The sequence below is a fragment of the Heteronotia binoei genome, chromosome 11 (assembly GCF_032191835.1).
Source record: "Heteronotia binoei isolate CCM8104 ecotype False Entrance Well chromosome 11, APGP_CSIRO_Hbin_v1, whole genome shotgun sequence".
Taxonomy (NCBI): Eukaryota; Metazoa; Chordata; class Lepidosauria; order Squamata; family Gekkonidae; genus Heteronotia; species Heteronotia binoei.
Genome location: NC_083233.1, coordinates 54,094,132 through 54,110,422, shown reverse-complemented (window position 1 = coordinate 54,110,422; position 16,291 = coordinate 54,094,132). Strand labels below are relative to the sequence as shown.

The following is a 16,291-nucleotide window of genomic DNA, read 5'->3' as shown; positions in this document are numbered from 1 at the left end:
ATTCAAGGTGCTTGTGTTGCCCTTTAAAGCCCTTACATGACTTCGGAGGATCACCGACTCCCTTATGAATCTACCTGACCACTACTGTTATCTTCCAAGACTCTGCTTTGGGTGCTCCTACTGTCTTGAGATTAGACAGTTGGCAGCCTGGAAGAGGGCCTTCTTTTGTGCCATCAAAACTCTGGAACTCTCTTCCCAGAGTTTTATCACCTTCTGTTGCCAAAATCCTCAATGGGTGAACACTTTTTCTTTCATCTGGCATTCCCTCCATGACCCCTCTTTCCTGCCCTATGTTTTATTAGTTTCTACGTGTATTTTAGCTTTAGTTTTCCAAGATTTTTATTACGTATATTTTAAATCCATTAGCTGTCATTATGGCCCTAATGAAGGCAGAAAAGCAGAGTATAAATTTTTGTAAATACATAAGAATAACAGTTCTATAAGATGGTGATTATGGATCCAGGATAAATTGAACAGCAGTGCTTGCATATATAGAATGTACCTGCAGCTGTCTTACTTACTTGCCTATTTATATGAGTATCATCGGACACAACTGATGATCCAGTTCTTTCCTGGGTCATGGCCTCGTTTGACTTCCCAAGGGCTCAGGTTGAATAGAGGTGGCTGGAAATCATTTTCTTTTGGTTGTAGTATAAGGAAATAGTATTATGAAAGTAAGTAAAAGAAATGTGAAGATTTAAAGTAGCCAAGAACCCAGAACTAAATTGAATAAAATAAATAAAAAGAACTCTTTATTTGAGCCACGTGTGCTATCTCTTATGCTATCCTGATTTTCTAATATTAAGGATAGATTCATGTGTTGTGTGCTAAGGTGCACAATTGTGTTTTTGAGAATACAGGAGGGAAACTGAACTCATAGAGAAAAACAGAAGCCAAGAACATATTCAGAAACAGCAGAAGCCAACGAGATGGTATCTAGGCATCAAAGTTCCTGAAAAAGCTTCACCTTGACTTGGTTCTGGGCTGCCCAAAGGGACAGGGGGAGGACAGCTTTGCCTGGTGAGAAGTAGTTGAGAGGGCCCCTCCCACATAGCCACCAACCAGGTCTTCCTATGTGTAGGTTCATGTGAGGTGTGAGTAGTCCTTATGGTTTTCTGGATCTAGACTGCCTACAGCTTTTAAGGTTCAAACAAATACTTTAAATCGGGACAGAGAAGCAGACTAGTACTCCTGCAGATATCACTGAATTTCCATGGAGTGATCCATTTAGTTGCTGCTGATGCACTTTGGCCCAATTGTAGTTTCCAGGCAAAGGCAGCCCCACATAGAGAGCATTGCAGTAGTCCAGTGAAGGCATGAATAACTGTGGCTAAGTGGTCCTTACACATTAATTACAAGAGTAACTCCTGCTAACATGGAAGCCATTCTGCTCAGTGCTTCTGTGCCAGAGACTGACTGGTGTTTTACACTTGTGTGTGATCTACTGCGGAGAGAAGCTCCTGTGGTTGATCTTTACACTCTTTCCTTAATTCGCCCTTAAGCAGTGTGACATTCAAGCCAGATTGATTTGGAATGCTGCCTGGGGTTTAACTTGACAGCTGTCGTGCTGGGTCTCTTGTACACTAGAACAAAACCTCTGTCAGGAGCTCCTTTTTCATAACCAAACTTGTCAAAACCCCAAACTGAGGGGAGAAATCAAGTGCTGTACTGTAGAATTCTGGAGAGATTTCTTCCTACCACCCCAACAACAACTACTTCCATTTTTCAGGGCTGAGAGCTTGCACTGTGAGTTGTTAGATGCGGCAACTTGGCAAATGATACTAGGCATAGAGCTGCTTTGCTGGTTCTCTGTTTTTGGGGGGAGAGGGTGGCAGGGTGAATGTCATCTCCATGCCCAAATTGCGCCCTTAACCCCCCTAAGAGTTCATTTTTCACCAAGCCCACATACTAGTTATCGAGGAAATCTTGACCATATGGGCTAGTACCTTTTTAAAAAACGTAAAAGCTGGGATTCTTTAAGGCACCTCAACAGAGATACCAAATCTCCACTGGTTTTCACACACTTTACACTTGGGACTAAATGTAAGTTTCTTTAAGGAAGATTTTAAATTGCTGCTTCCTGTTCCTTGTAGATTTCCTGTTCCTTGATTTGTTAAATTGTTACGAATCACAGTATATTGTAGGCTTATTTGTTTCAGTGCATTTATTCTAATTGCCACTTCCTGGTTTTCTGAAGAAGTGCAAGATAGAAATATATTAAAATTCCATGCCTTGCAGAGCAGATGAGCAGGTTTGATATGGTCCATTAATCAGGGCTGTTTGCTGAATGAAACACTTCTGCACTGAGAAGCTGGATGAATTATACACATTTTATAACTGCTTCTGTATAACTTCTGGTATTTGTAATTGTTCCCAGCTCTCCCTTTAAATGGGAGGCAGAATTCCCCCCAAACTGGGTTTTGAACCCACTACCATAATCTGTGCTCTGGCAATAGGCATACATAGCCCTGCCTCAGTATATGAGCTGGTAAAAGCAGTTTCTGTTTCTCCTAGATGCGGTCAGTAGCAAGCTACAGGGCAGCAATATCTTCACCATTGCAAAGAGGAATGTGGAAGGCCAAGATATGCTGTACCAATCGCTCAAGCTGACCAATGGAATCTGGGTCTTGGCAGAGCTTCGAATCCAGCCGGGGAATCCAAACTTCACGGTAGGTTCCCTTTTTCATGTGTTAGTAAGATGTAAAGTGGTCCCAAGGGATGGCCGCACATCTCCCCTGACTTTATGTGAATGGAAGATCACTTTGTATGTTCTGGGTAGGAGCTAGTGCATCATTCTTGCAAGCATAAGTATCTATCTCTGAGTCAGAACCTTGTTTCCCCTAGCTTGGTACTCTTTACTTCAGTTTGGAATGGCTCTCATCCAGAAATCTTTCCCAGCTCTGCCTCTAACTGGAGATGGAACCTTGGGCCTTCTGCATCCAAAGTACAATCACCTCTACATAGCTGAAGCATCCATAGCATTTGTCATGTTGACACAGTGCTGTCATACTGAGTGTCTTTTGCTCTGAGCTGAGGGATCTTGGTGTTCTATCAATACAATAAGAGTTTTACAGGATGAGTACCAGAAGAAGTTTAACATGCAGAATCAGCTGGGATGTTGAGAGCAATAATGTCTGAGTTATCTCTAAAATAGGTCTCAACTGTCTAAGATGGGACAGTTGAAGTATGGCAAAAGATGGATTTCTTACCATGCCAACACTTACTTTCAGACTTTGAGTTGGGATGGGGTTCTAGCAGATATCTGATTCCACCATTTCCAGTCATGTTGTTTTTTACTAAATCCAGGCCAGATCTCAAGCCTGCCCTATCATACAGTGCATCTAGGCAGCCATGCTAAGTGGCCAGATGGGAGACTGATGGATCAGCCCCATGTAACACAATCCACCAGGAAGTTCTCCTGTGAATGCCCTTATTGAAAATGCTATGCCCCATGTGTGTTCAGCATTTTGAATTCACAGTAATACCAGGTGCTAAGGTGTGTCTTGGGACTGTAACTCTGGTTGGATCTAAAGAACTATGCAACTTCTTGAGCCCAAGGTTGGCTTTAGACACATTTCTCAGACTGCACAGCAAATTGAAATTCTCTTCAGTCTCAAAAAAAGAAGCAGCAGCATAGTGCAAGACTTAGCAGCTGAGGAAAGGTAAGAAGGTAGAAGGACTGCAAAAGGGCAGGAACTGCCAGGAGTTTGTGCTGGAGATAGAACTGGCTAGGAAACGTCACATAACTTCCAGCGAGGGGTCATGCAGACAGCATGAACTGGCTTTCTGCTTGCCTTGTGCAATTTGTCTAAATGAGGCCTGATCAGCCTTAACTGTCTTGCCTCTCCCCCGCCCTGCCAACACTCTGGGTGCATTGGGATGGCACATTCTCTCTGTTGGGGTCGTGAGACACTCTCCTGCTTCTGGTGACAATGTCCTCTTTGTTTTTGTTGCGGCATGTCCACCACCTGCCCGCCATGGGCCTGTCCCTGACTTTGCAGGATTTGGAGGTTAGCAGAACATTTGTGCTCTTCTCTCTCTCCTTCGCGCTCTTGATCTTCTGAATCCAGCTGCCTACTCACCACTTCATCCCTAGCATTTTATTAATTCTCCCCAAGCTCACTTCTGACACACCTTTCAGTGGCACCCTACTCCCCCCTCTCCCAGCCTGACATATGCTAACCAATAACAGATCATGCCGACGGGCGGGCAAGCGTGTGTGCCCAGAGAGCAAGGGGAGCAGATACAGCTTGTTCAGAGCCAAAAAAGGTCATCTTCCCTCTGCTACATGGCACCCTGCCTCCTGGAGTGCATTTTCCTAAAAGTGCCATCTCTACAGCATCTGAGGAAGCAGTATCTTGGACTAGGACCCAAGTTCAAGAAGTTCCTAGCTTGTTTGTATTAGCATGTCTGCCCAAGTCACCTTGTGGCACATCGTTGGAGGGGGGGGCCGGAGGGGAAGACCTAACCATCTGCTGCAGGTGACTGGGCTGGTGGCTGTTTGCAAGCTTGCTGCGTCAGATAAACCAAATGCAGCTGGAAGGTTTTTAAAAGAACTCCTTTAAAGCCTTCACTGTCACTTATTTGGCTCTTGGAGAATCTGTGGAACCTGCAACCCTCCTCACGCTTTCTCAAGCCATTCAATTCGCTGGGTCTTACTTCTGAGTAAACATGCATCGGATCGGGTTGCACGTCTCATCTGTGACACGGGCTGCATTTCCACTGCAAACCTGAACTGGTTAATAAACCTTGCTGGCAGTCATGGTTCCCCCTTCCCACTGCGGCAGCACGTGAAAACTACATTTCCCGGGGGGAAGGTCATGACTGTCGCTAAACCAGTGCCAAGTCTGCAGTGTAGGCATCTGTGCCTTCAATTTCAGATGGCTGAGTATGACCCAGGAAGGCATCAGCTGGTGTGTGTGGCAAGGCATGGAGGGAAAACTTCCACCTGGAAAACGGAGGTGGCCTCGAGTAGCTTGTTTGCAAAGGCTTCACCTCCCGACAGCAGCTGAAGCTTTTCTTCTCTCCAGGCAACTTGGCTTAACTGTCCTCCTTCTTAATCTCTTAGCATGTCCTTTTTCTGCCCCCTCCTGGATTCCATTTGCTTCGATTATTAACACAGCTGCCTTGTAAAAATTGGTTGGCAAACAGTGGCTTGTTGCATTCAGATGCTCTCCTCTTCTCCCCCCACAGCTCTCTCTGAAGTGTCGTGCCCCTGAAGTCGCACAGCATGTTTTCCAAGCCTACGAAACCATCCTGAAGAACTGATGTCCTCAGGCACCCTCCTTCTCCTCCTCCCTTCCCCAGATTCCCAAGCGGAAGAAGCAGTAATGATTTTATTGGGACCAAAACCCCTCCACGCATGCCTCCTTTTGTCCATGGAAGGAATGAATTTGAGATCCAACATATTTGAACATCCCGAAAACTGCCTCTCATCTCCTAGTAACTGAAAGCTTTGGGACATGGGGGTGGGGGGCCGGGGGGGGTCCCATCTTTGACCTCAGGGAAGGGGGAGGTGTTTAAAAGAGAATGGGAGATCTGGCAGAGCTGCTTTGTGTGTGAAGTCATGCCGTGTCCCCTCTGCTGATGTTGCCCTGTCCTTGAGAGCCCTGTACGTTCTCTTCTTTTGTCCATTTATACATACGGAAGTCAACAGGCGGTGCACACACAATGCTGCAGCTGCGCAGTGGGGAAGTCCCGTGCACCTTTTAGCATCACCTTGCTGTCTTGCTATCTTCCCAACCAAATAAACAATCAAAGCTCAAAGTGCTGAACTAGGAAAAATGGGTTTGTGTTTCATTGTCTAGCTCAAGGAAGTGGGGGTGGAGGGAAGGCTGCACAAAGACCGTGCTTTTTAATAGCCCTTCTCACAGGATAGTTACCTGACCTTTTTTCTTTTAAGCTTTTGGGGGAAGAGACTGTTTTGGAGGGTTTTGGAGAGACTGTTTTGGAGCTTCTGTAGATGAGCCTAGTTCACACAAAAGAGGAGTGGAGGTTGAGTGCATTATTCCTTGAGACTACAAGTAGCAGTTCATGCGGCTGAACACCATACGAAAAATTCCCTTGTATACAAAACCAGCCATATCAGAGAAGGCAGCATGTTTTTCTATTGAAATATGGGAGTTCTGGGGTCTAGAGAAGCATCCAGTAGCAAATGCTCCCAGTAGCAAATGCTCTATACACCTTATAGAGCAAATAAAAAATGGAGTAGATCAAAGTTAATAGCACTGTGTGAAACAAATGATTAAAGTAGTAGCAGCAATGGTAGTTATACCCCACTTTTCTTAACTGAAACGCAAGTTAGATTCTGAAATATGAAAAGCAATGAAGTCAGGCAGCAAGATCCTCCAGTAAACTGTGCAGGGGGCTAGTATTAAAGGTAAAGGTAGTCCCCTGTGCAAGCACCAGTCATTTCCGACTGGGGTGATGTTGCATCACAATGTTTTCACAGCAGACTTTTTATGGGGTGGTTTGCCATTGCCTTCCCCGGTCATCTACACTTTACCCCCAGCAAGCTGGGTACTCATTTTACCGACCTCGGAAGGATGGAAGGCTGAGTCAACTTGAGCCGGCTACCTGAACCCAGCTTCCACAGGGATTGAACTCAGGTTGTGAGCAGAGCTTAGGACTGCAGTACTGCAGCTTTACCACTCTGTGCCACAGGGTTTAGAGAACTGGAAAACAATGCAAACAAGCTGTCTGAGGCATTAGAAAACAGCAAGTCCAGTTAGTAGCACCTTAAAGACTAACAAAATGTGTGACAGGTGGTGACCTTTCATGAGTCACAGCTCACTCTTCTGAAGAAGTGAGCAGTAACTCTCAAAAGCTCATCCCCTGCCACACATTTTGTTAGTCTTTAAGGTGCTACTTGGCTCTTGCTCTTTTGTACTGCTATGGATGAACTAACACGGCTACCCATCTTGATCTATGTCCATGGCACAACATACCGTTGCCTTAATAAAGAAAGGGAGTTTTAAAGGTAGAAGGCATTATACTAAAGGAAGGTGATATGTACAGCCACAATTGCAATAGACTACAATCTCTTGTGCTGTTCCATTACATTATCATTTGTAAAAATGCCTTCCAGAATAGTGTCATAAAAGACTGAACGTTTTTCACAGTTAAGCTGAGGTACAGTTCTCTTAAGAATCATTACAACATCACACCCTCTCCCAGGGTTACAGAACTGATAGACTATTTCTCCTGGTGAGAGAGGTGGAGAGGTTTTCTGGAACTGGAGTTTTTTCTCTGTGACCTTTACCACACTTATAGGGATACTGGAAGACCTTATTTAGTACTTACAATGGCCAGCCTGTTCAACCCTTGACTAATATCCTGAAATAAGGCTTGCTGGGATTGCAGGATTCTCCCTTCATTTCCTGGCCCATTCCTAACCTGCTGCATCTGTAAAATAGACTAACTAGCTAGCACAAGATACCTTGTCTTTTTCTTGTCTGATCCCTACTTCTCTCTGGCTGAGCCCCAGCTGAAAAGGTCACACTTCCTCCTCTGACTTCCATTCACAGTCTTCTTCATCTCACCTACCAAGCACTGACAGCCTCTTATTGGCTAGAAGCTAATAATTTGCATATATTCCTGGGGATCAGGGATTGGCTGTGACACCTGGTTGGTGAATCTGGAAGCCATTCTTACAGGTGCATCTTCAGATCACTGGATCCAACCTACTGTCCCCCACAGGAAAACCGTTTCATCCTGGCAAAGGCATTGCTTAAGCTTCCTTCCAGTAGATTTCACAGTAGGGGGAAGTGCTTTGTACAAAAGGGTAAGGGAAGGATGGGGTGACCTTGAAGGAGGAGCAGGGAAATGAAGAACTGAGGCATTTTCCTCCTGAAAGTGTGGAGAATTTCTAAAGTTCCTGAGGAGAAAAGCCTGTGAAGACAGAGAAAGACAGTCAGTGGAAGAGCAACCATCTTCTAGCATAGGCCTTCAATCTGAAGCATTGGTGGGACTTCTGCTGTGACTGAAGAAAAAAAAGACAATGTACCCTGTCTGCAGTTCATGAGTCAGAAGGACCCAGAGACTAAAGAGACCTCTTTTCCCACTGACTGAGAGCGCTCAATATAATTTTCTTTACACTCTTGTTTAAAACTCCCAGTTAGTTATGAACCTTCCTTTCAATAAAAATTATTTAAGCGCTCTTTAGGTTTTGAATGGAGCATCAATTCTGTGACCTTTAACATGGCCTTTGAAGATTAGAAGGGTTACACTGCTAAGGATACCTATATGATGTCATGTTACACTGTGCAGTTCTCTCTCCCCACCTGAAATTTTAGGCTGAAGACATGAGGCAATGCATAGAGCAAATCATGTCGTGTTGGGGGGAACTAGACATCACCATGAAGAGATACTGAGTGTCAGCTGTTCAGCATCTCTTGAAATTCCTCATGAGAATGTGGATTGAATGACTAAGTGCCCAGTTAGTAATTTGTGAAGCAATCATAAGCTCATTCTGAAGAGCAGCCGAGTTCGGCTGTCTCCATGTACCTATCAAACTGCTCCATCAGCTTTTGGCAGCCTTACAGTGGCTCAGCAAATGTTGCTGGAAGGAAGCAAGGATCAGGGTGAATCAATCACACCCAGATTAAATCAATCACCCCAACCTGTCTTCTGCAGTTATTGTGCCAATTCACAATAGTCATAAGCAACTTTGTTCAGTTATGCCCTTTGAGTTCTTTGGATATTGGATTTATATCCTGCCCTATACGCTGAATCTCAGAGTGGTCACAATGTCCTTTACCTTCCCCCGCCCCCAACAACAGGCACTCTGTGAGGTAGGTGGGGCTGAGAGAGCTCTTACAGCAGCTGTCCTTTCAAGGACAACTGTGAAAGCTATGGCTGACCCAAGGCCATTCCAGCAGGTGCAACTGGAGGAGTGGGGAATCAAATCTGGTTCTCCCAGATAAGAGTCCATGCACTTAACCACTACACCAAACTGGCTCACTTTCTGTCTGGATTTCTGAGTTACATTTAAGTTACCCTCTTTTGGGGATGGGGGCGGGGGGGGGGAGTTGCGGCTGAATTGAGTATCAGCTAGAAAATAAATACCCTGCAGGTCTAAAGGCTGGCTTTCTGGAATGGCAAATGATCTCCAGATTACAAAGATCAGTTCTCCTGGTGAAAATGGCAACATTAAAGGATGCATTCTAGGGCATTATACTTCACTCAGTTGCCTCCCCTCCCCAAACCCTGCCCTTCCCAGATGCCACCCCCAAATCTTCAGGAATTTTCCAACCTGGAGTTGGTAACCCCAAAGTTCTAGTAGTGCCCCGGGAACCACCTGACTGAGACCCAAACTACAGGGACAGCAATAATAGGCATGGTGGGACAAGGCATTAAGCTACATCACTGCCCCATGAAAAAAACCTCCTGCGGCCCCTTTTTCTTCACAGGCTGAGAACAGCACCAGTTGCTTGTGGGCCAGATAAGATCCCTGGACAGGCCCGCACTGGCCCATCAGCCGTATATTTGACACCCCCACTCTAGATTGACACATAGACACCTCTTTTTCCTCACGACCCCAGGTCTAGCTGCTTGCTTGGTCTCTGCCACATACAAGGATTCAGGGCAAAAGTGGCAGGCATGAAAGTTTACAACTAACACAAGGTGGCTACCCCAAAGAATGTGTAAATGAAATATGGTCAGGAAGAGGGAAGCAAGAGTGATGTGCTTGATCAAATGCTGCTGGATTCACCTAGTGGTAGGGCTTGCTTTTTTTTTTGTAGCAGGAACTCCTTTGCATAGTAGGCCACACACCCCAGATGTAGCCAATCCTCCAAGAGCATACAGTAGGCCCTGTAAGCTCCAGGAGGATTGGCTACATCTGGGGTGTGTGGCCTAATATGCAAGGAGTTCCTGCTACAAAAAAAGCCCTGTGCCGGTGGTAAGATTGAAGGTGTTAAGCCCCAGAGGAGAAGGATGATGGGAAGGTAGGAAGGGCATGGCTTAAGTGTTCTGGGAGGGAGTTCCAAGTATAACAGGCAATGAGAGAATAATGGAGTAGTTGGGCAGTAGAGGCTTATATAACTGGGTCAAATGAGAGGTTAAATGCTGTGAGTGATTAGTTTTACATGTAAATAGTGCTCCATCTTTTTATTGTATATCGTTTTTAGTATTCTATGTGGTTTTTAACTGTTGTTAGCCGCCCTGAGCCCTTTAGGGGAAGGTGGGATATAAATCTGATAAAATAACTAAAAAATAAATCTCACAAAAATTCTTCCTTGGTTGCTTTCTGCTTCCCCTTGATTGGTATTTAAATACACTTGCAAACACTCAATAAAGTTTACAACCTGTATTCTTCCATCCTAAGGACCCCTCTCTCCAACTTAAGTGGCTTTTCCTCCAGCAGAAGGCTTCAAACCAGAGTGAAATAGAAGGACACAAGCTATCATTTCTTGTTCCAAAAACCAAACAAGAACAGACATATCTTGGAACTGATGGACAGTTTGGATCTGGGTCTCTGAATCTCTCCAAAAGAAATGAGTGCTTGGGGGTACCCATGAGGCATGTTCTCCACAGTTCCACTCTTTCTCAGGATTATGCTGGCTGAATGAGTTGCAGCATTGCTCAGGCATGGGTACCTGAGCCAGAGGGGTCAACACGGCTTTCTCATTGGTTCATTGGGCTGTTGCTACTTGCATTCATGGCAGTGGCCTTTTTCAGTCAGTCCTTGCCGTGGCATTCATCTGAAATGGGGCAGAACCAGAGCTTTGTACCAACTTGTGCATTGTTGCCAGTCAAAAGTTGCTGTGTTTCTGTCCATCTTTGCCACTTTTGCAAATGTTTCAGGACAAATTAAACCGAATCTTGTCAGATATGTCCAACTGCAATTTAATTCACATCTCCTTTGCCACCCCCTTGGGACACAGTCCTGAGCATGACATGTCTACTTGAGGACGGAGGAAGAAGCAGCAGCTAAGGAAGCAATGGAACCAAATAGGATTCTATTATAGTCATGGGGAGGGGGCTTCTGCCCTACCACCACTGCTATTTTCAACCAAGACCTCAGCATGAAAGAATAAGCATCACACTCTGAGCTAGAAGCTCAGAGGAGCTGTTGCTACTAGATTTTGTGTAGGCACAAGCCTGGATGTGTGTCATGAGAGAATATGCTCAAGAGTCTGTTACAGCTCAAGTGTTGACATATTTCTCCTGCTATGATCCACGGGGAGGCCTCCAGCAAATAAAAGGCAAGCAAAATTTCTCCAAGTCCGTCAGCCGGCAGCTCTTCCATCTTTCCAGTGGCAGGACCTAGTTCTACTTACCATATATTCCTGCTTTCTACAAGCTTCTTAGTTTTCAGGATGTAAAGGAGGACAGAGCTCCTGAATTCTTGTATAGTTGGGTTGAAGAGGACTTTTGGGCTGGTGCCGCTTCTCCAGGCAAGAGTGATGAAGTTTTGTCCATATCATTGCTGAAAAATTAATTAATTCTGTTCATCCTCCCCTTTCTCTGCTCTTTTGAAATGTTTGTTTGCTGGTGCAACAGACCTTAGGTAAGGATGTGACCCACATGCCTGCTTAGAAGTGATGCAGTGGGAGACGGCAGGTACAACTGCATCTTGGGCCGATGGGTTTCATGCTCTTTCCTGAATGTTGTGTGATTTCCTAACTGAAGCAGGCCTTATGGAAGGAGGCAAAGGATTGAATTTTGGCTGCAGGGATCCTCTGCCTTTGGAGAAGGGAAGCGGGGCTTAATCTGAACCAGGGCACAACTGCAGATGCCAAAGGAGCTGTTGCAAGGTGCATTTCCTCACTGCTAAACCTACTGGGAATCCCGGTACATTTTGCTTCTAAACCAGAGAACGATTGACACGTGCTGCCCTTTTCTCAAAATTATGAGGGCCAAAAGCTAGTAATGCAAAGGAGCCTTTTAAAAAGGATTGGATGCATGCATCTAGGTTATGTTTGCCAAAGGCTATGGGACATGTTAGAGGCATACCACCTCTGAACACACAACAGCTATCAGCAGACTTGGATATACAGGATGTGCCATCTCACCTCTATTCCTTTTGTGAGCTTCTTATAGACCAGGAGTGGCCAAACTTCAGCTCAGGAGCCACATGTGGTTCTTTCACACGTATCGTGTGGCTCTCAAAGCCCCCCTGCCCCATCAGCAAGCTTAGAGAAGGCGTTTTTAAATCACTTCACCAAGCCAACCTGCAGCATGGAGAATGCATTTAAAGTTGCTTTCTTTCTACCTCTCCATCCCTCCTCTCTCTCCCATCTTCCTTCCTCCCACCCAGCCATCCTGTGGCTCTCAAATAGCTGATGTTCATGTCTTGTGGCTCTCAAACATCTGACCTTTATTTTATGTGATTATTTTGTTAAGCAAGTTTGGTTACCCCTGTTATAGACAACTGGCTGGCTTGCAGCAGAGCCAGAATGTAGGACTCCATGGACCAGATCCACTAAGGCAAGGAAATCTTGATGATAAAGTCTATTGGAAAGGTTGGTAGGATGCTTGAATGAAGGCAGTGGTCAAAATTTTGTTCTAGGGTTCCTGAGAGATGCTTCTCAGAAGGGAATGATGGATATGGCTAACTGCAAGGAATCCAAATGTGATCCATGTGCAGATTTATGCCCATGCACTACGGAAGCAATCACTCAGAGTGCTGCGGTGCATTTATCATTGTGAGCTCTTGTGTCTGTCGCTTCCTAATGAAAGGCTCATGAGAATCAGGATTTGAGCTGCAGAAATTGTATGGATTCTTATTCAACATGTCAGTTATCCATAATGAAAAGTGGTGTCTCCTCAGTTATACAAGTAGGCTGTCTTATACCGGCTCTCTGTCGAGCTCTCGCTCTGAATTTTGATGCAGTCTAGTTGTTTAATTACAAAGGGTTACTACAAAGAGTTGCAGGCCACTGTGCTAAGGCATTATTTAAACCAGATATTCCTCTTTGAATGCAAGTTCTCCTCTTTGGTTGCTCCTCTCCTATGGAAACATAATGTCTGCACTTGCCTGTGGGCACTTTCACAAGCAGCATTCCCCCTCCCCATTCCTTTTGGCACAAAAGTCATGGCTCTTCCCCTTCCGCCTTGTCTGTCCCCCCACCCTCTTTTCCTGTTCCCTGGGCTTTGTTTCTGCTCGCTTTGTGAAAACACATCAAGACCTCAGCCTTCTCCATGTGCCTGAGCACTTATCCAGTGACCCAATTTTTTGCTGAGTGAGCTGAAGCGTTGGGAAGAAGAGCTTTGCAGCTGGGTGACCATGGCAGCCAGCCAACTTAAGAGGCTGTTTGAGAGCCTTGAAATTCTAGCAAAGACCAATCACAATGCAGAAACTTAGAGGATTCCAGCGTGCTCTTTGTAAAGGCCTGACTGCTGTTTCCAATAATGTCCAGTGGGAGGGTCCTAGGAAGCTCATGAGCAAGGCATGAAGATCACATCCCCCTTTCCTGTCCTTTACTTTCAGATACTTTGAGATAGAATACCTCTGAACAGGGAGGTTCTATTTCTCCATCAGTGCTTTTGAGGGAATAAACTGGCTTGATTTAAGAATAAATCCTTGCTTGCTGATGTCTTTAAGATTAAAAAAAGAAACTTCAGGATATTAAAACATTATCTTCAAATAACTATTGCTATTTTCAAAGGGGAAGGGGGGCAGCCCAAATAGTTCAGACAATTCAGATTTTGGAAGCTAATCAGGGTTGGTGTGTGAATGGAAGGAACACCAAGGAAGACAGGGGCTGCTATGCAGAGGAAGGCAAGGGCAAACCACCTCTGTTCCTCACTTGCCTCAAAAACCGCATGAGGTGGACCTTCACGGGGTCTCCATGAGTTGGTTGTTACTTGACATCATATCAGGTGGTGGTGATGGAAAGTGCCATCAAGTCACAGCTGAGTTATGGCCACCCCACAGGGTTTTGAAGGCAAGAGATGTTTGAAGGCGTTTTGCTATTGCCTGCTTCTGTGTGGAGACCCTGGAATTTCTTGGGGGGTTTCTCTCTAGGAGGCAGTCTGGTGTAGTGGTGAAGAGCAGTGGACTCTAATCTGGAGAACTGGGTTTGATTCCCCACTCCTCCTCCACAAAAAAGTCCAGTTGGGTGACTTTGGGCCAGTCACAGTTCTCTCAGAGCTCTCTCAGCCCCAACTACCTCACAGAAGAAGAGGAGGAGGAGAGAAAGAGGAGGAAATTGGATTTATACCCTGCCCTTCATTACCCTGAAGGAGTCTCAGAGCAGCTTACAATCTCCTTTCCCTTCTCCTCCCTACAACAGACACCCTGTCAGGTAGGTGGGGCTGAGAGAGCTCTGACAGAAACTGGTCTTGAGCAGAACAGCTCTGAGGGAATTATGACCCAATGTCACTCCAACAGTTGCATGTGAAGGAGTGGGGAATCAAACCTGGTTCTCCCAGATAACAGTCCACCACAACCACTACAGGGTGTTGGTTGTGGGGAGAGGAATGGAAGGTGACTGAAAACTACTCCAAGACTCCTTCAGGTAGTGAAGTGTGAGGTATAAAACCAACAACAACCCTCCTCCTCCTCCTAACCAGGGCCAACCCTGCTTAGTTTGGTGTAGCCGGTTTGGTGTAGTGGTTAAGTGTGCGGACTCTTATCTGGGAGAACCGGGTTTGATTCCCCACTCCTCCACTTGCACCTGCAGGCATGGCCTTGGGTCAGCCATAGCTCTGGCAGAGGTTGTCCTTGAAAGGGCGGCTGCTGTGAGAGCCCTCTCCAGCCCCACCCACCCACAGGGTGTCTGTTGTGGGGGAGGAAGGTAAAGGAGTTTGTGAGCCGCTCTGAGACTCTTCGGAGTGGAAGACGGGATATAAATCCAATATCTTCAATATCTTCTTAGTTTCTCAGATCTGACAGATCTGGGTTATCTAGGCCCCCTCTTGCCTTCAAAACCCCATCATAGAGTCGCCATGAGCTGGTTGGGACTCAAGGGCACAGCAAATAGGATGTTAGGTCTGGAGGGTTGCACAGCTATTCTAAAACATGCTTTGGGTGTGAAACTCTCTCACAAGTTCCTGATTTTTTTATAGCAAAGTCTGACAGCTGAAGCATACACCTTCCCCCCCCCCTCCGAATTAAAATTGGAAGTGCGCTAACCTTTTCAGTTGCTCAAGTTGAGTGTGAAAGAGCCAAACTGATCTGCTCTCCACTGGTACTCAATCTGATCTGTCCATGACTAGAAGGAAGCAAACCCAGGTCGGTACATCTCACAGAAACAACAGGCAGTCTCTCTCTTCTAAGTGGCTAATATTTGATAGGGTGACCATCCCAAGAGGAGTGAAATGTTGTGATCACAACATCAAATCACAACAAAACTGCCTGCCCTCTGAGAAGGCTGTAGGTAAGAGGCAACAACAGAATGGTAACTCATGCAGAGACAGAGCAGGCACCTTCCTTTATGTGGGAGAAGGGTTCTTTGGGTCCACAAGCCTTTTCACATGGCACTCTAGCAGTTATAGCACAGAGTAGTAATGCCAGGGCTGAGTACAATCTTTTGACCCAGACTAAACACTCCCACAGCTTCCTCTCTTTAAGTTAGTCCAAAGTTGCTATTGAGCTTCTTATAAGGAAAATTTTGCACAGGGCATGTGGTTGTGATTTACACACATAACACTCCTTGCTGCATCCTATTAGTGTGCAGTCTCCAAGGAGAGTCTTTAGCAGGGGGTAGAGAAGCAGCAACCCTTGACTTGAGCAGGGTAGGGAATTCTAGAGCAGGGGTCCCCAACCCCCGGGCCACGGACCAGTGACAGTCCGTGATCTGTTAGCAACCGGGCCGCAGAGTGAGGCAGAGACCTTTGCCTACTCCTAATTTAAAGACCCCCATGGGAAGTCAGAGATGGCTTGGGGGCAGCCTGGGGCAGCAAAAACCGCAGCACCCCCACCGGTCCACAAAACCGGTTCCTGGTTCCAAAAAGGTTGGGGATCACTGTTCTAGAGGAATCTGACGTATTCACCAATGGGAAAAAATTAGTGCCTTTTTACTTCAGCCAGCAGTGCAACTTTTGCACAATTTGAATTTTTGAACTGCACATTTTGTGTCTGATCTGGTGTATTTTTTCCAAAAAGGGTCTGAGCGACTCCCCTGCAACCAGGCCACCCTGATCCACCTACACAACTCAGATCTCTGTATTCTGATAGCCGAGAAGCAGACAGTCAAGCTATACTGAATCAAAAAGGATTTTGCAAGAGCTGCGCAGACAAACATAAGGGCTTAGTATGCTGGACTTAGCTTCTGTGGTTGCCTGCTCTGAGCTGGGAAATGCATAGACGTTCGAGGGTGGAGCCTGGGGAGGGCCAGTTTGG

General features: G+C 45.8%; 1 protein-coding gene across 4 annotated transcripts in view; it reads left to right on the top strand.

Annotated features, from left to right (window-relative positions):
* The window catches only part of AP1B1 (adaptor related protein complex 1 subunit beta 1), a 48,659-nt gene extending 42,875 nt beyond the window's left edge, over nucleotides 1-5,784 (top strand). For all 4 annotated transcript variants that reach the window (XM_060249285.1, XM_060249283.1, XM_060249286.1 and 1 more), the window contains 2 exons: nucleotides 2,515-2,669; nucleotides 5,194-5,784. In XM_060249285.1, the coding sequence (XP_060105268.1) occupies nucleotides 2,515-2,669; nucleotides 5,194-5,268 (230 nt within the window). In that variant the 3' untranslated portion in view covers nucleotides 5,269-5,784. The remainder of the gene's footprint in view (nucleotides 1-2,514; nucleotides 2,670-5,193) is intronic.
* Nucleotides 5,785-16,291: the final 10,507 nt, after the last annotated feature.